The 20,406-nt window shown below is 44.7% G+C and overlaps 1 protein-coding gene across 3 annotated transcripts in view; it reads left to right on the top strand.

Moving 5' to 3' along the window:
* smad4a (SMAD family member 4a) overlaps positions 1–20,406 on the top strand; it is a 169,609-nt gene that overhangs the window by 116,241 nt on the left and 32,962 nt on the right. For all 3 annotated transcript variants that reach the window (XM_085974829.1, XM_085974835.1, XM_085974820.1), the window contains 2 exons: positions 4,671–4,784; positions 8,165–8,215. In XM_085974829.1, coding sequence (XP_085830955.1) covers positions 4,671–4,784; positions 8,165–8,215 — 165 coding nt within the window. The remainder of the gene's footprint in view (positions 1–4,670; positions 4,785–8,164; positions 8,216–20,406) is intronic.

Here is a 20,406-nt window from a genome sequence, read left to right as displayed (position 1 = left end):
GTTATTGACCCCCCTACTAAGGAGAAAAGTTCCTCTTTATCTACCCTATCTATGCCCCTCATCATTTTGTACACCTCAATCAGGTCCCCCCTCAGCCTTCTTTGCTCCAAGGAAAACAACCCCAGCCTGTCCAGCCTCTCTTCAGAGCTGAGGCGCTCCATCCCAGGTAACATCCTGGTGAATCTTCTCTGCTCCCTCTCCAAAGCAATCACATCCTTCCTATAGTGAGGCGACCAGAACTGCACCCAGTACTCCAGCTGTGGCCCCACCAGCGTTTTGTACAGCTCCATCATAACCTCCCTGCTCTTATATTCTATGCCTCGGCTAATGAAGGCAAGTATCCCATATGCCTTTTTAACCACCTTATCTACCTGTTCCGCTGCCTTCAGGGATCTATGTACATGTACACCAAGGTCCCTCTGACCCTCTGTACTTCCTAGGGTCCTACCACTCATTGTGTATTCCCTTGCCTTATTTGTGCGTCCAAAATGCATCACCTCGCACTTTTCAGGGTTAAATTCCATTTGCCACTTTTCCGCCCATCTGACCAACCCGTTTATATCGTCCTGTAGCCTGAGGCTTTCCTCCTCGCAATTTACCACCCCACCAATTTTCGTGTCATCTGCGAACTTACTGATCATACCTTTTACATTCTCATCCAAATCATTTATGTAGATCACAAACAACAAGGGACCCAGCACCGATCCCTGAGGTACCCCACTGGACACAGGCTTCCAGTCACAAAAGCAACCTTCGACCATCACCCTCTGCCTCCTGCCACTCAGCCAGTTTAGGATCCAACGCGCCAAGGCACCCTGGATCCCATGGGCTCTTACCTTCTTGACCAGTCTCCTATGTGGGACTTTGTCAAAAGCTTTACTGAAGTCCATGTAAACCACATCCACAGCATTTCCCTCATCCACCCCCCTAGTCACCCCCTCGAAAAATTCAATCAGATTTGTCAGACATGATTTACCCTTGACAAAGCCATGCTGACTATCCCCGATTAATCCTTGCCTCTCCAAGTGGAGACTAATTTTGTCCCTCAGAATTTTTTCCAATAATTTCCCTACCACAGATGTTAGGCTCACTGGCCTGTAATTCCCTGGTTTATCCCTGCTACCCTTCTTGTATAATGGTACTACATTAGCTGTTCTCCAGTCCTCTGGTACATCCCCTGTGGCCAGAGAGGTTCTGAAAATTTGTGTCAGAGCCCCTGCAATCTCCTCCTTTGCCTCCCACAGCAGCCTCGGATACATCTCGTCTGGGCCTGGGGATTTATCCACTTTTTGGCCTGCTAAAACCGCTAGCACCTCCTCCCTCTCGATGCTAATATGTTCAAGTATGTCACAGTCCCCTTGCCCGATTTCTATGTCTGCATTGTCTTTCTCCATAGTGAACACAGATGCAAAAAATTCATTTAAAACCCCGCCTACCTCATCTGGCTCTACACACAGATTGCCACTTTGGTCCCTAATGGGCCCTACCCTTTCCCTGGTTATCCTCTTGCCCTTAATATACTTATAAAACATCTTAGGATTTTCCTTTATTTTGCTCGCCAGTGTTATTTCATGGCCCCTCCTCGCCCTCCTAATTTCTTTTTTAAGTACGCCCCTGCACTTTTTATACTCCTCTAGGGCTTCTTCCGTCTTTAGTCTTTTGTAACTGCCAAAAGCCCCCCTTTTATTCCTAATGCATTTTTGTATATCCCTTGTCATCCAAGGTTCCCTTTGCTTGTTGGTCCCACCCTTGACCTTTACAGGAACATGTTGGCGTTGTACTCTCTCTATTTCCCTTCTGAAAGTCTCCCACTGTTTTGATGTGGATTTTCCTATAAGTAGCTGCTCCCAGTCCACTTTGGCCAGATCCTGCCTTATCATATTAAAATCGGCCTTCCCCCAATTTAGAACCCTTATTTCCGGGCTGTCTTTGTCCTTTTCCATGACCACCTTAAATCTCACCGAATTATGGTCACTGTCGCCAAAATGCTCTCCTACTGACACTTCCACCACTTGCCCGGCTACATTCCCTAGAATTAGGTCCAGTATCGCCCCCTCTCTTGTAGGACTTTCTACATGTTGGCTCAAAAAGCTCTCCTGGATGCACTTTAAGAATTCTGCACCCTCTAAGCCTTTCACACTCTGACTATCCCAATTTATATTGGGGAAGTTGAAATCCCCCACTATTATTTTCGCACTTTTCTGAGATTTGCCTACATATCTGTTCCTCTATCTCCCCCTGACTGTTTGGGGGCCTATAGTACACTCCCAGCAAAGTGCTTGCCCCCTTTTTGTTTTTAAGTTCTACCCATATGGCCTCATTAGAGGAACCCGCTAATATATCATCCCTCCTTACAGCAGTAATTGACTCCTTAATTAATATTGCAACACCCCCTCCCCTTTTACACCCCCCTCTGTCTCGCCTGAAGATTCTATACCCCGGAATATTGAGCTGCCAGTCCTGACCCTCCCTCAACCATGTCTCCGTGACAGCGACAATATCGTACTCCCATGTGTTCAACAACAACTTCAGTTCATCCACCTTATTTGCAAGACTCCTTGCATTAAAATAAATGCCTTCCAGCCCTGCCATATTCTCTTTTGCCTTCACATATTTGCTCTGCCTTCCCAGCTGACTTGTTTTTCCCTCTGTATTTGGCTGTAAATCACCCCCTACTATAGCTCCACTCTGTACCCCATCCCCCTGCCAAGTTAGTTTAAACCCCCCCCAGCAGTGCTAGCAAACCTCCCCGCAAGGATATTGGTTCCCCTCTGGCTCAGGTGTAAACCGTCCGACTTGTACAAGTCCCACCTTTTCCAGAAGCAGACCCAGTGATCCAGGAAACTAAAGCCCTCCCTCCTGCACCATCCCTTTAGCCACGCATTCATCTGTTCTATCTTCCTATTCCTATACTCACTAGCACGTGGCACCGGGAGTAATCCAGAGATTACAACCCTTGAGGTCCTGCTCCTTAATCCTTCACCTAGCTCCCTAAATTCTTGCTGCAGGACCTCATCCCTCTTTTTACCTATGTCATTGGTACCAATATGGACCACGACCACTGGCTGTTCACCCTCCCCCTCCAGAATGCCCTGCAGCCGCTCAGTGACATCCTTGACCCTGGCACCAGGGAGGCAACAAACCATCCTGGATTCACGTCTACGGCCACAGAAACGCCTATCTGTTCCCCTTACTATAGAATCCCCTACCACTATTGCTCTCCCACTCTTTTTCCCCCCTTCCTGGGCAGCAGGAGCACCCCCAGTGCCAGGAAGTTGGCTGCTGCTGCCTTCCCCTGGTGAGTCATCCCCCTCAACAGTATCCAAAGCGGCATACTTGTTTGAAAGGGGGATGTCCGCAGGGGTTCCCTGCACTACCTGCCTGCCTTTGTTGCTCCGCCTGATGGTCACCCTTATTTTCTTCCTTTTCTTTCAATTTACACTTTATTGATTCTGCAAATGTAAAATGTTATTTTGCGATACTTGCACAATTATGAAAATAATTCATTACAAGTTTAAAGGTTTAAATGACTGCTGCAGAGTGCATTTGAAATATCTGGTCTTCAATATTGAACATAGTCTGATAATTTCATATACAATCTATATCCTGAGTAAACTCAAAGTTCAGTATAATACATCTTTTATCTCTGACATTTCTAACATAACTGTTCTTAATTAATAGAAATGATTTTTAAGTTTATGTTTGGAGAAACAGCAGGTGGCAGTAAAGGTCTCTGTTTTACTGCCTTGACATTTTCTGACCATTTGTTGTACTTGTGCCCTATACTGTTGGATCGATTTCAGTCTCCAATAAATCTAGCTTATAATAAGCACCTTTAGTATTGGAATCTTACTATGTGAGAGACTTTTGATGTATCGAAGGGTAATAATTTTTTTTGCACACTATGAGACAAAGGCATTGCCTAGCCTGCCTGCGTGAGACGAGTTCGAGAGATATGCGAAGTGACTTCTTTCAATAAATGTTAAAAGACTGGCTCCTGTTAAGTTTTTAGATTCACTTGCTGTACCTAGTGATTTTAAATCCAAGTTCCTTTCTGCCATCTTAAAATTTTCAAAAAGATAGCTCTTGGAACTTGCTGCCACGCAGAGGATTGCCTGTTGATTGCCATACCGAGTAGCTGATGATGTTGGGTCTTTGCACTCATTTCACTGAGGGATAACCGGCATGGACCCGATGGCTTGTTTCTGTGCTGTAAATACTATGTAATATTCAGTTTAACGCCCGTTTGTGACATGTTTCTGGCTGCCACTTTCGTACTTTATTCAAGATTTCGGGGCCTTCTGAGTGATTGGCATAGGCTTATTGTGGGGATAATGTTAGCTTTGAAAATGCCTGCATTTATCCCCCTGGCCTGGACATGCATTTGCTGAGAACAAGTAAAACTGTAATTCAGATGTTTAGCCCTACATTTGGGATACTTTGCATTACTTCAAAAATTACAAGAGAATTTAACCACAAAAATAAGGTTCTTAAACTATTTAATTACATGATCAGGCATTGTGACGTTACACTGTTATCTTGTTTTTTTCAACATTTACAGCTTTGAAGATTAATGCTGATTTATTTACATTTATGAAATAAATGTTTGATTTTCTTGTTGTAAAAATTCATATATACAACCATATATTCCCAATTTGTAACCTAAACAGATAGCACTACAACTTGGACTGGAAACAGAACAGCAGCATTTACCCCTAACATGCCTCACCACCAGAATGGACATCTTCAGCACCACACCCCTATACACCATACTGGCCATTACTGTAAGTCTTGATGAAGGACGTGTGTCAATCAAGAGATTGTGTTTAGTTTTGCATTGTAGGAGATATGAATGAAAGTTACTGTATATTGCATTGCAACCTACCCAGAATGCTATTGCGTACCTGCCCCCTAAATTTTGAATTGCAGCACCATATTCTGTGGGGTGGAGGAGGGGAAAGTCTATACAATATGTTAGCTTTAATGATGAGTTAGGGACTGTCCTAGATTCATTTTTTTTCAGCTTCTTTGTGTGAAATTGTCTTGAAATGTTTCTGGTTTGAATCCATGGGCTTTTGTATCTACTTGTTTTAGTTGTGACATTTCTACTATTAACAAAATATTTTGCATCCATAAATTTATTTTCTTAAGTTTTTTCATTTTCGCTCTGTGCTGATCCATTTTTATTGCAGCAAGAATATAAAAATACTTGCACAAAATAATCTTAACAACTGCAACAAGACATTCAATGGGCATAGAACTGCTTTTGAAATGCCTTCCAACCTTCACAGAAAAAGGGTTTCTTGCAGATAAGACTCCAAAGAAATTGGACCTTGCATACTGGGTAATTTATTTACATTAAATGCCACCAAAACCTGCTAGTCTATGGTGGTGAATTATTGCTTATGAATCCTTAAAGGGAACTATAATGATCTGCATGGCACAAGAAATAGGAGCAGAGTAGGCCATATTCGGCCCCTTGAGCCTGCTGCCACCATTCAATAAGATTATGGCTGATCTTCGACTTCAACTCCACTTTCCCACCCTATCCCCATATCCCATAATTCCCATAGTGCCCAATAATTTATCGATCTCAGTCTTGAATATACTGAACAACTGAGCATCCACAACCCTCTGGGGTAGAGAATTCCAAATATTCACAACCCTCTGAGTGAAGAAATTTCTGCTCATCTCAGTCCTAAATGTCCGACCCCTTATCTTGAGACTATGACCTCTAGTTCTAGACTCTCCAGCCAGGGGAAACAGCCTCTCAGCATCTACCTGTCAAGTCCTCTAAGAATTTTATACATTTCAATGAGATCACTTCTCATTCTTCTAAACTCCAGAGTTACTAGGATTATCCTTACACCCTTGAACAATGGCGTCACATTTGTCACTTTCCAATCCTCAGGCACCGCCCCCGCAGCTAGGGAAGATTGGAAAATTATGGCAAGCCCTTCCGCTATCTCCTCCCCCAATTCTCTTAGCAACCTTGGATGCAAGCCATCTGGACCAGGTGACTTATCCACTCTAAGCATACCCAGCCTTTCTAGTACATCCTGTCTATCAATTTTCACCCCTTCCATTGCTTCTACTTTTTCCACTTCTGCCGATATTTTGTCAGCATCCACCTCCATAGTAAACACCGATACAAAGTACTCATTGAGTATGCTAGCCTTGCCCTGCACCTCTAAGCATATATCACCTTCTTTGTCCCTAATAAGCCCCACCCCGCCTCTTACTACCCGCTTGCTGTTTACATGCCGGTAGAAGATTTTTGGGTTCCCTTTTATGTTAACCGCCATTCTACACTCATATTCTCTCTTTGCCAATCTTATTTTCATCTTCACTTCCCCTCTTAACTTATTGTATTTGGTCAGGTTCTCCCTTGAATAATTCACCTGACATTCATCATACACCATCTTTTTTTTGTTTCATCATCTTCTCTATCTTCCTAGTCATCCAAGGAGCTCTTGCTTTGGTTCACTTTCCCATTCCTCTTGTTGGAATGTACCTAGCCTGTACTTGGAACAGCTCCTCTCAGAACCACAACTCTCAGGAGATTTTCTTTAGATCAGGCTAAATTCAAATGTTCCCAAAGGTGAAAAGCATACTGTGCCATCCAGTGCTCTAGGACTATATATTCAGTTTACAAATTCGACAGCAGTGATGTAAAGTTATACACCAATAATCAACTAAATATAGACAAAAGGTTATGGGCAGTAACTCTCATTTCTGATTTCTGGCTCAAAAGAAAACCTGTGCAAATATATTGACGTACTGTCTCAGTCTTAATTGTTCTAAAGCATAAAATGCACAATGACCGAGAAAGCAGTTAATAGCTCTCGTAATATTTAAAATTATGTGGCAATTTAGATGTCTGCTGATCCTCTTCTAATAAACTCCACAATTTCTTTTACTTAAAAAGCTAATGGCTCAGAACAAATGCACCCACGTGGTGTGGTACTGAGACAAAGAGACCATGAATGTTCCAGGTTCAACCTGGTCTGTGCTGGCTAAGCTGTTTTCATACATGGCAGCCGTGAGGGGCATTACAATTGACCCCAGTGTCTTTGAACTAGGGAGGGAAAAATCCTACTGCTGATCCCAACCAATGATTCCTGCTGGAAACTGACATATTGAGCAAGGTTCAAATGAAGATTGCTTCTGATTCCCTCCATACTCTTAATAACCCGCTGATGGTCACTGCCTATGAGCACACATGAACAGGCCACTTAAGTACAGTACTGGGGGACGATACTGTGAAACCCTACCCTTTCATGAATCGTCACCCAGTTGTAACAGTACAAAGAAGGGGAGGAAGTTGGGAGAAACAGAGGAAATAATGTTTACTGGTGTAAAATTTGAGAGTGCAGGAAAAATAAATAATTACATATGTATAAATAAGTGTGACATTTGTCGTCACTAATTCCTGCATTTTAGATTTATTGTCCTTTATTTGTTGAAGAATTCCATGCATGTAATACATATTCATAGTGTGTAGAGGCTGTCAGAAAGTCAAGTAAAAAGTCAAACAATCAATTACAGCACGTAAGAACTTCATATGTAGTAGCATAATAATTTTGCTCACCTCCCTGCTCCTCTACTTTTTGGGCTGTCTGGCACATTTGGTGCACAACAGCTAAAATAGAAAATGTTACATAACCTAATAGTTCACTGATCTATTAAGAGAACATTTTCAAAAGAAATTGCAAGTGTAATATTGTATTGGGGAGGAGGAAAGTATATATGATGACTCTCTTCATGTCGTACAAGAAACAAGCAGGTACAAGAGGGAAACTGCGACACAATGCCTAAAAAGCAACTAGAAAGAAGAGTTCCTCAATATCCGCACTGTGATGAATGGGCTGGAATTATTTCCCATATCTGTCTGGCCATTCCACCCCACTGCCTTGAGTTATTATCATATGTGGATTTTATTAAGCCAGATATAAACATGCTTTTAACAATATTTATTTAGTCTGTCAGTTCAGGGTTGTTTTTATGTGTAGAAATTACAGAAAATATCTACAGGTAATGCCAAATGAGCAAAACAAAATTACCAATTTCATTAGCGCACACTCATTAGAAACCTCTTCTACTTACTGTTAAGTAATCTGTTTATGTTTATGGTGTGAAATTATGTATCAACTTTCTTCCCTAGGGGCAGTGCATAATGAACTTGCCTACCAGCCTCCCATATCCAATCATCCAGGTTAGTAAAATAAAAATGAAATCTGACAGTTGCATAACCGTTTACTTATTAGAATCATAGAATGGTTACAGCACAGAAGGAGGCCATTTGGCCCATCGAGCCTGTGCCGGCTCTCTGCAAGAGCACTTCAGCTCGCCCCACTCACCCGCCCTTTCCCCGTAGTCCTGCAAATTTTTTTCCTTCAGGTACTTATCCAACTCCCTTTTGAAGGCCATAATTGAATCTGCCTCCACCACCCTTTCAGGCAGTGCATTCCAGATCCTAACCACTCGCTGCGTAAAATAGTTATTTTCTTATATCGCCATTGGTTCTTCTGCCAATCACCTTAAATCTGTGTCCTCTGGTTCTCGACCCTTCCGCCAATGGGAACAGTTTCTCTCTATCTACTCTGTCTAGACCCCTCATGATTTTGAACACCTCGATCAAATCTCCTCTCAACTTTCTCTGCTCTAAGGAGAACAACCCCAGCTTCTCCAGTCTATCACGTAACTGAAGTCATTTCTGTTAAATTATTTATGGGGACCTTGTAATATGGATCCCAACTATGAGTCAAAAGTGATCCTAAGTTAGGGGTGCACCTTATGTTAAGTCCCAAAGTTGGTCATTTATCAGTGCTTTACAGATGTACACGACATGGTTTAAATAAGCCTACATATTTCTCAAAGCATAATCAGCAATAAAAGTTATAATCTCCCTTCAATTTTAGTTATAATTGAAGCAATAGCAATGCGAATTTAACAATTACATAGATATCGTATTGAATTGGTTTAATGAAATGCTCGAGTTATATTAGCTTCTCTTCTCAGAACTCCGTTGTAGCCATCTCTTAATTCAGTGTGAGGAAGCTGATCTAACATGTTATAATTACACTATCTTTGCTACAACCTGATGTAACACGCTATATCTTTTTAATAGTCAGTGCCCTTACAGTAGGGGGAAATAAGTGTTAACATTTCTTCCAATTCCTAATAGCGACTTTTTGGTTTTTCATTTTGCTTTAAGTAAAAGGAATGCTATTCGTGGGACCCGCTCTCTCAAATGATCAGTTCCTTCTCTAATTTCTGTGCTGTTCAGAGTCCAGCCTGTCAGTTATCTTGTCACAGTGCATTCATAGTTCAGAATCAGCATCCATGATTTTTGAAATAGGAGTTTAAGGAACAGCATTCTAGATTTCTTCTCTAGGTGGGATCAAATGATGATCAATTTGGAGAAAATAAACAATTGCAGATATAAATCTTTTTAGAATTTTGTTTTTAAGCATTTTACCCCATTCATTTAGTTATGATTGTCAATATTAATGGCAGTTGATCGACTACACAAAATTATTTCATATACAGGATTCTTAAATTTGGCAGTGAGAGAAGGATGTTACGTTTTTTGATTTGAACTCCAATACTTCTCTCTTGCACTGTGCCAAAACCCAGTTCCTAAGAATCAAATTTGACATAGTGAGCAAGCCTGCCTTTGGAACAGAAACCCTCATACCCGTATTCAGCTTACTGGATATGTCATGATCCCCTAGATTTAAGAAAGTAGCACAATAAAAAAAAATCTGATTAAACCATGTTATTCGCCTCTGAGTCAGAAGGTTGTGGATTTAAGTCCCAGTCCAGAGACTTGTGCACAGAAAATTCTAGGCTGACACTCCAGTGCAGTGCTGAGGGAATACTGCACTGTCGGAGGTGCCGTCTTTTGGATGAGACATTAAACTGAGGCCCCATCCACCCTCTCGGGTGGATGTAAAAGACCCTATGGCACTATTTTAAAGAAGGTGTCCTAGCCAATATTTATCCCTCAATCTTTTTTTTATTCGTTTATGGGATGTGGGCGTCCCTGGCAAGGCCAGCATTTATTGCCCATCCCTAATTGCCCTCGAAGGTGGTGGTGAGCCGCCTTCTTGAACCGCTGCAGTCCGTGTGGTGAAGGTACTCCCACAGTGCTGTTAGGTAGGGAGTTCCAGGATTTTGACCCAGCGACGATGAAGGATCGGCGATATACTTCTAAGTCAGGATGGTGTGTGACTTGGAGGGGAACTTGGAGGTGGTGGTGTTCCCATGTGCCTGCTGCCCTTGTCCTTCTAGGTGGAAGAGGTCGCGGGTTTGGGAGGTGCTGCCGAAGGAGCCTTGGCAAGTTGCTGCAGTGCATCTTGTAGATAGCACACACTGCAGCCATGGTACGCCGGTGGTGGAGGGAGTGAATGTTTAAGGTGGTGGATGGGGTGCCAATCAAGCGGGCTGCTTTGTCCTGGATGGTGTCGAGCTTCTTGAGTATTGTTGGAGCTGCACTCATCCAGGCAAGTGGAGAGTATTCCATCACACTCCTTACTAAAACATCACTAAAACAGATTATCTGGTTATCACATTGATGTTTGTGAGAGCTTGCTGTGCCCAAATTGGCTGCCGTGTTTCCTACATTACAACAGTGACTACACTTCAATAAGTACTTAATTGGCTGTAAAGCGCTTTGAGAGGTCCGGTAGTCGTGAAAGGCGCTATATAAATGCAAGCCTTTCTTTTATAGAACATAATTATTAAAAATAATAATAGAGTACAGCCAATTATAGTAGTTTGCAGAACATATCTATTCTTCCCTGAATACAGAAAATAATAAATAGATGTTGACCCTTCGCTAATGCACTTATTAATATTGGATCAGAGATATCACCGCTTAACAGCCATTTTACAATTATTGTCTTTTTCCTCATGGAGTCCTTTCTTTTGATAGCCTCAGAAGAACTGGCGTTCTGACTTTTCGTTATGGTAACTCATGATTAAAAGAAAAAGAGGCTTAAAGAATCTGAACAATCTGAATTGATCATGCCATAGATAAAGATAGTCACTAATAAATCGAATAAGTAATTCAGGAGAAATGTTTTTACTCAGCGTGGTGAGAATGTGGAACTCGCTACCACATGGAGTAGTTGGGGTGAATAGCAAAGATGCATTTCAGGGGAAGCTAAATAAGTACATGAGGGAGAAAGGAACAGAAGGATATGCTGATAGGGTGAGATGAAGTAAGGTGGGAGGATGCTCGTTTGGAGCGTAAACACCGCTATAGACCTGTTGAGTCGAATGGCCTGTTTCTATGCTGTAAAATCCTGTGTAATTCTATGAACTGTGCATTTCATTATCCCATTATATCCACTCCCGAGACAAACTCGCTAGGATGAGATGAGTTGACTTCTTATGTTAATCTGATTAATTGCAAAGCCATTTAGGTTGGTATCACCAGGAGCACTTCCTGAGAGTTGATGTGGATTACCTCCTGGTGTGTCAATAGAGTCCATCTAATAAGTGTCTGACAAATCCATTTATTGCATGACTGACAATTACTTCAGTTTTAATGGACCTTTTGCTGAACAGATTTTGAGATATATCCCAGTATCCTTTGCAGTTCGAACAGAACAAAGGATATTAAATATGTACTTTCAAAATGACATATTACAGACACAGTGGCTCGATTTTCCTGCATGTGTGGGGAATTGTCGGGTTCCCCGAATGTCGGGGTTCCCACACGAATCTAAATGGGTCTGCCAGATTGATGCAATTTTTCCTCAATTGGCCAATTCATTTCCAGCGTGTGGGAACCCTTGCTAATTGACTATTTCCAGTCAGAAAGCCGCACAGTATGATGTCATCATTCGTGGTGCTTTTAAGGTCCACAGCAAGCATTGCTTCCTCTGCAGGCTTCCAAACGAACCATGCAGGATGGCAGAGGAGCCTGCAGCAGCTGTGGCCAGTGCCAGACCCCGAGCTGCCTCCAAATTTGACGAGGCTTCACTGCAGGCATTATTGGATGGGGTTAGGGCCCACATGGAGGTCCTCTTCCCTAGGTCAGGGAGGAAGAGGCCTCCCACTGAGACCAAGGCTGCATGGATGCAGGTGTTAGCAGATGTCAACTCGCTGGGAGTCACCAGAAGAACCTGGATACAGTGTCGGAAACGATTCCATGACCTTCACCGTACAGGAAAAGTAAGTATGAAGTTTCCATCACCCTCAAACTGATCCCCATTGCCTTTCCCCACCAGCTCTCAGCTTTAGCACGCTCTTCCTCCATATCCCACTTGACACTCACATCCATGCACCCTTACCCATTCCCTCTCTCTCTATGCTCACATTCACATAACTATTCCACCATGCAGCCCTCACACTCCCTCTCACTCTGATGCTTTGAACACAACTGACAACACACAGGGAGGGCCCTTGGTCTTGCAGCCTCACACCATCTTTGTCTCCCTCTAAGTATCTATGCTATGCAATCTCTACACTCACTCCTTCATTCTCACTCAAACTCCACTTGTCTCCCTCATTGCAGGAAAAGAGAGCTCACAACAACAGAGAGCGAGCCAGGACTGGAGGAGGCCCACCCTTAATAGCCCACCTGACCCCCTGGGAGGAAGGAGTGCTGAAAATTGTCGGGGCTGATGTGGCTGGGGAAGGAGAGACGGGCAGTCCCGCAAGTTGGTGACAGAATAGTTTTCCACCTCATTGACATAGCATGAGTCGCTGTTATGATTCTGAAGCTACATCATTTGGACTTATGAGCATCTGCAAAATCCAATGTGCATGTAACCTTGGCATCACATCTCTAACTCTCCTTTACTCCCCCACAGGACCATCCAGAGCCCCCGTCCCCACTGTGGAGGAGGAAGAGGCTGAGCAGCCAGACTCCTCAGAGGAAGCTCCAACCTCTGAGGGCGCAGCGTCAGCAGAAGTAAGCGCACCCAGCACCAGCGCAGACACTCGCACCTCGGGGGGACCTTCGGGACATAGAGTAGTGTTGTCACCTGGTGTTTCACAGCTCACAAGTGAGCATCAGCAGATTGTGGAGACAGGGACAGCAGTGGAGAGTCCTCGTCGGAGGGCGCACGACTCTGCCAGCTCAGCTCAGCTGCATGTCGACCCTGTGCCTCTGGGTCCATCCGCAAGAGAAGAGGTGATGGATCTCCATGCACAGATGCAGGAGTCTCTGGCAGGTTTTGTCTCCAGGGTCGCTGCGAGTGTGGAGCGAATGGAGGAGTCCATAGCGAACATGAGCAGAGCCTTAGTGGAGTCATTGGTGCATGAATGCATCACCACGGAAAGGATAGCTACCTCCGTGGTAAGGCTGGCTGCGGCCGAGGAGAGGAGAGCTACGGCCATGGAGGAGCTTAGTCGCCAGGCTATGGAAAACATGGTGAGTGTTCAGAATAGAATGACATCTCTTGAGGAGCGATGGGAATCTATTGAACACAGAAACCAGACCTTCATGGAAGTCCTTCTGAGTAGGACATCCAGTGCAGATAAGGGTCCCCCATGGCTCCCCTGATGTGCAGCAAGGTGCTCTCCAGCCACTTGCAGGCACTGAGGGGGACCTGACCCATGAGAGGGAGGTTGTTGGCATACCTCAAGGAAGTGGGGGCTCCTCTCCACACGCTCTCACTTCCATGCCACTGCAGAGCCCTCGGTCAGAGCCCCGCCGGAGTCCACACCCAAGTGAGAGACGTGTCTCAACCCTTGCACAGCCGCAGGAGCAGCAGACTGCTGGCGAGCCCTCACAGGCTCACCACCCCAGAGGACGCCCGCCAAAGGTGTCGAGACAGGAGCAGCAGGAAAGTCAGCAAGGGGCCTCCATATCTGCTGAAGCCACAGGGGAACCACTAGTAGGAGCACGCATAAGAGAAAAATAAAGCACCACTAATCACAAGGGTAGTCACGGGTGAAAAGTTTTGTATATAGTTATTATGTCATCAGTATCTTGTTTATAAAAAATCTGATGGCAACTGCTGCAGTTGTGGCGTGTGTCATTTGGCGAATGGGGATTTCGCATTGAGGCATTAGGATTACTTGCAGTTGTCAGGATGCTGGTCAAATAGGCAGGAATGCGCAGGGTTAGGCCATTGTCCATGCTCAGGTAAGAAGCAGCGAGGCTACAGTGATGTACTAGGCTAAGCAAATCTGGACAGGATGAGTGCGTTCCTTGCATCCCGGGCAGCAATGTTCTCGCGTAATGGTGCCGCTGGTTGATGGGCCTCTGCAGGATGGCCGTTTTCGCCCTCCTCCTCCTCCTCCTCCTCAGCATCATCTTCATCCGAGGCGGGTCTGTGAGAAGCCACTTGGTCCTGAGGAATCTGCAAGCCACGACGCTATGCCATGTTGTGAAGTACACAGCAAACCACGACGATTTTGGAGACCCTGGCTGCTGAGTACTGTAGGGCTCCACCTGATCTATCCAGGCATCTGAAGCGCATCTTCAGCAATCCGATGGTTTGCTCAATAATGCATCTGGTGGAAATGTGGCTGGAGTTGTAGCGCTCCTCAGCTTCGTTGGTTGGGTCTCCTCAACGGCGTCATTAGCCAAGTCTGCAGGGGATAGCCCTTGTCTCCAAGTAGCCATCCCTGAAGTTCGTCTGGTGGCCTGAGTAGCGGAGGCACAGTAGACTGGTGCAGTATGAAGGAGTAATGGCAGCTGCCAGGGTACTTGGCACAAACATGCAAAATCTCCTCCTTGTGGTCACACATCAGCTGAACGTTAAGGGAGTGGAAGTCCTTGCGGTTGACAAAAACTCCTGGATTGCGATGGGGTGCCCTAAGGGCCACATGTGTGCAGTCAATGACGCCCTGCACCCTTGGAAAGTCTGCCAGATGAGCTAATCCAAGCGCTCGCGCCCTCACACTTGCGCGATCCCTGGTGGAATGGATGTGATTGTGCGCGATGGCAAAGAGCGTATCGGTTACCTGCGTGATGCAAGTGTGTGCGGCCGCCTGGGAGATGCCGCTGATGTCTGCTGCTGATCCCTGGAAGGAGCCTGAGGCAAAAAAGTTGAGTGCGGTGGTGACTTTGAGGGCCACTAGTAAGGAGTGTCGATCTGGTGTTCTGGGTTCCAGGTCTTGCTGCAGCATTGCACAGATGTCAGTCACTACCTCTCGCGAAAGTTGGAGCCGCCTTTGGCACTGCTGCTCAGCCATGTTGAGGTAGCTGACCCTGTGTCTGTAGACCCTGTTTGGGGGCTATCTCCTGCGCCGACGGCCTTCCATGCGCTGGCCCCTTCTGGCCTGTGCTGCCTCAGGTGGGTGAGCCGCAGCCTGTCGCTCCTACTGGTGCTGCTGTTGTTGCTGGATCTGCTGCTGCCGCCTCTGCTGCTGGAGATCCTCTAATGCCGGGAAAGGAAAAAAAGGCCTCCCATGCTTCTGGTAGATGCCTCCGTTGAGGAAGCGCTCAGTGAGGGTGGCGAGAGGAGCTTCCCAGGAGCTCACACTGGAGAAGTGTGTGAGGCTCCAACCTTCCACAGCTGTGCCTAAGCCTGGAACAAGTTGCCCCAAGCCTGAAACAACAAGGTCCTGCAACCTACAAATGATGTCTGATTAAATCTCTTCTTTCCTGATTGACCTGCAGCTGATAGTCAGCAATCCGATATTGTTCACGCCAGGTTTCATCAGCGGGGTTCCCACCAGGCGTGTTTAACGTGGGAAAAGGCTGAAAATAGCAAGGGCCCCTTAAAATGGCATTATAGATGCCAATTATTGGTGATTAAGGTGCCTGAAGACCAGTCCCGCCTGCTGCGGGTGGGACTGATTCGGATCGGACAGAAACGCCTGGGTGAAAATTGGACGGGGCGGGGAACTAGGCAGCGGGGGGGGGGGGGGTCGCGACCCCCTATTTTTGCGTTCCCCCCCCCCACATGCCTGAAAGCCTGCCTGACGGCCCCAGGAAAATTGCCCCAGTATGTCTGCAGGTCTAAGGTGTTACTTCCTGAAGTTTCAGTAGTATCTGTCTAACATCAGACAAGTCCATTTGTTACCTTGACAATTAATTTTGTTTTAATGGCACATTCCCAGAACAAAGCCATTAACTACCAAAGAAAGTAATTGTGATACCAGACCAAATGTCTTGGCTATTAACATATAAAAGGCAGTTTGCCTCATCCCAGCCAGTTTGTCTTTGGGAATAATGAAATGCACACCTCCCAGACTAGGTTATTTCTTTAAAGAATCCTATTTTTAACCCTGAATGTACCATAGCAATAAGATGGAAGGAAAATGCACCATGGAAAAAGTCCTACATTTTACTTAGGAACAGGAGTATGTCATGTTGCCCCTCAAACCTTTTGAGTTATGATCTATTCAGTTAGATCATGGCTGGTCTTTACCTCCACTCCATTTATCCAATGAGGTCCTGTAGGCAGATTTTAGGGAGCTAGGAAAGAGATTAAAAAGCAGGACCTCAAAGGCAGTATTATCCAGATTACTCCTGGTGCCATGAGCTAGTGAGTATAGAAATAGGAGGATAGAGCAGATGATTGCGTGGCTGGAGAGATGGTGCAGGAGGGAGGGCTTTAGATTCCTGCGACATTGGGACCGGTTCTGGGGGAGGTGGGACCTGTACAGGGGGTTGCTAGTGCTGTTGGAGAGGGTTTAAGCTAATTTGGCAGGGGGATGGGCACCAGGATGTAGCATTAGAAAGGAGAAACAAGGAGCACAAAGGATTGGCAGAGACAAATAGCACTAGAGTAAGAAATAGTAAGGTATTAGGTGAGGTCAGACTAAGAGAGAATACAAGAAGGTCTAAGATAGGTTTACAGTGCATGTGTGGTAAATAAGGTTGGCGAGCTGTAGGCGCAAATAGCCACATGGGAATATGATGTGTAGATAACGGAGACCTGGCTCAAAAACAGGCAGGATTGGATACTAAATATTCCTGGATATAAGGTGTTCAGGAAAGAAAGGAGGTGGGGTGGCAGTATTGATTATTAAGGAGAATATTACAATGCTGGAGAGAGATCCAGGAGGGGTCAAGGACAGATTCTATTTGGTTAGAGTTAAGAAACAATAGAGGTGCCATTACACTACTAGGTCACCAACTAGTGGGAAGGATATAGAGGAGTAAATTTGCAGGGAAATTACAGAGAGGTACAAGAACTATAGAGTAATGATAATGGGGGACTTCAATTATCTGAATATAGACTGGGATAGAAATAATGTAAAGGGCAGAGAGGGGGAAGAATTTCTGAAGTGTCTTCAGGAGAAATTTCTTGATCAGTACATTTCCGGCCCAATGAGGAAGGAGGCATTGCTGGTTCTGGGGAATGAGGTGTGTCAAGTGGAGCAAGTGTCGGTAGGGGAACATTTAGGGAACAGTGATCATAGTAGCATAAGGTTTAGATAAGCTATGGAAAAGGACAGGGAGCAATCTCGAGTAAAAATACTTAATTAGACAAAGGCCAATTTCAGTGGGTTGAGAATGGATTTGGCCCGGGTAAATTGGAATCAAAGATTGGCAGGCAAAACTGTAATGGAACAATGGGCTACCTTTAAAGAGGAGATGGTTCGGGCACAGTCGAGGTACATTCCCATGAGGGGGAAAGTAGAGCAACCAAAGCCAGAGCTTGGTTGACGAATGAGATAGAGAGCAAGGTGAAGCAGAAAAGAGAGCGTATGACCAATGTCAGGTTGAGAATACAAGTGAAAACCAGGCTGAATATAGAAAGTTCAGAGGGGAAGTGGAAAAGGAAATAAGAGGGGCAAAGAGAGGGTATGAGAAATAGATTGGCAGCTAACATAAAAGGGAATCCAAAAGTCTTTTGTAGGCATATAAATAAATGGGTATTAAGAGGAGGGGTGGGGCCGATTAGGGACCAAAAAGGAGACCTGCGCATGGAGGCAGAGGGCATAGCTGAGGTACTAAATGAGTACTTTGCATCTGTCTTTACCAAGGAAGAAGATACTACCAAAGTTATAGTGAAAGAGGAGGTAATTGAGATACTGTAGATGGGCCTAAAAATTGATAGAGCAGGCACTAGAAAGGCTGGCTGTACTTAAAGTAGATAAGTCACCAGGAGCAGATGGGATGCATCCTAGGATGCTGAGGGAAGTAAAGGTGGAAATTGCGGCGGTACTGGCCATCATCTTACAATCCCCCTTAGATACGGGGTTGGTGCCAGAGGACTGGAGAATTGCAAATGTTACACCCTTGTTCAAAGAAGGGTGTAAGGATAAACCCAGCAACTACAGGCCAGTCAGTTTAACCTCAATAGTAGGTAAGCTGTTAGAAGCAATAATCTAGGACAAAATTAACAGTCACTTGGACAAATGTGGATCAATTAAGGAAAGTTAGCACGGATTTGTTAAAGGCAAATCGTGTTTAACTAACTTGATCGAGGTTTTTGATGCGGTAACGGAGAGGGTTGATGAGGGCAATGCAGTTGATGTGGTGTACATGGATTTCCAAAAGTGTTTGATAAAGTGTCACATAATAGGCTTGCCAGCAAAGTTAAAGCTCATGGAATAAAAGGGACAGTGGCAGCATGGATACGGAATTGGCCAAGTGACAGGAAACAGAGAGTCGTGGTGAATGGTTGTTTTTTGGGGTCGGTACTAGGACCACTGCTTTTCTTGATGTATATCAGTGACTTGGACTTGGGTGTACAGGGCACAATTTCAAAATTTGCAGATGAGCCAAAACTTGGAAGTATAGTAAACAGTGAGGAGGATAGTGATGGACTTCAAGAGGACGTAGGACACGTGGCGGAAAAGTGCGAAGTGATGTATTTTGGAAGGAAGAACGAGGAGAGGCAATATAAGCTAAACGGTACAATTCTAAAGGGGGTGCATGAACAGAGAGGCCTGGGGGTATATGTGCACAAATTGTTGAAGGTGGCAGGGCAGGTTGAGAAAGTGGTTAAAAAAGCATACGGGATCCTGGGCTTCATAAATAGAGGCATAGAGTACAAAAGCAAGGAAGTTATGATGAATCTTTATACTGTAAAACACTGGTTCGGCCTCAACTGGAGTATTGTGTCCAATTCTGGGCACCGCACTTTAGGAAGGATGTGAAGGCCTTAGAGAGGGTGCAGAAAAGATTTACAAGAATGGTTCCAGGGATGAGGGACTTTAGTTACGTGGATAGACTGGAGAAGCTGTGATTGTTCTCCTTCGTGCAGAGACGGTTGAGAGGAGATTTGATAGAGGTGTTCAAAATCATGAGTCTAGACAGAGTAGATAGAGAGAAACTTCCCATTGGCGGAAGGGTCGAGAACCAGAGGACACAGATTTAAGGTGATTGGCAGAAGAACCGAAGGCAACATGAGAAAAAACTTTTTTTTACATAGCATGTGTTTAGGATCTGGAATGCACTGCCTGAGAGGGTGGTGGAGGCAAATTCAATTGTGGCTTTCAAAAGGCAATTGAATAAGTACCTGAAGGGAAAAAAATTGCTATGGGGAAGGGGCGCGGGAGTGACACTAGCTAAAGTGCTCTTGCAGAGAGCCGACACGAGCTTGACAGGCCGAATGGTCTCCTTCTGTGCTGTAACCATTCTATGATTGTATTCTGTTTTTCATATCCCTTGATACCCTTACCCAACAAAAATCTACAATAATAAATACAGAAAATGCTGCAAATACTCAACAGGCCAGGTAGCATCTGTGGAGAGAGAAACAGAGTTAACGTTTCAGATCGATGACCTTTCATCAGAACTGAAGAATTTTAGAGGTGTAATAGTTTTTAAACAAATACAGCGGCAGGGTAAAGGGGGAGGCGAGGCAAGAACAAAAGGGAAGGTCTGTGATGGGGTGGCAGGTAGGAGTGATTCAATGACAGAAATGATTAAATGGTGCAAGGCAAAAGGGGGTGGCAATGGGACAAGTAAAGGATGGGTCTAGAGAATGTGTAAATGGAAACATCAAAGTCATTATCAGCACCTGCTGTCCAAAAAAAATGGTAGTGGTTATGATCTAAAATTGTTGAACTCTGTCGATTCTGGAAGGTTGTAAGGTGCCTAATCGAAGATGAGTTGCTGTTCCTTGAGCTTCATAGAAGAAAAATCTACATGTGTATTTACCTGTAAAAATCAGTTGTATTAAATATATAAATAGGCATGGCTGGATCAGAATCATGAGTGATGTGAATGGCATGCATGATGTGAACCTGCCTGCACTATACATATTACATAGAAACATAGAAGATAGGAGCAGGAGTAGGCCATTCGGCCCCTCGAGCCTGTTCCGCCATTTAATGAGATCATGGCTGATCATCCAAATTCAGTACCCTGTCCCTGCTTTCTCCCCATATCCCTTGATCCCTTTAGCCTCAAGAAATATATCTAACTCCTTCTTGAATATATTTAATAAGTTGGCCTCAACTGCCTTCTGTGGTAGAGAATTCCACAGGTTCACCACTCTCTGGGTGAAGAAATTCCTCCTCATCTCAGTCCTA

This window comes from Somniosus microcephalus, chromosome 2, assembly GCF_052327205.1.
Source record: "Somniosus microcephalus isolate GS21.2 chromosome 2, FLI_Smic_1.0, whole genome shotgun sequence".
NCBI lineage: Eukaryota > Metazoa > Chordata > Chondrichthyes > Squaliformes > Somniosidae > Somniosus > Somniosus microcephalus.
The sequence above is the reverse complement of the archived record's forward strand: the minus strand, read 5'-3'. Positions and strand labels throughout refer to the sequence as shown.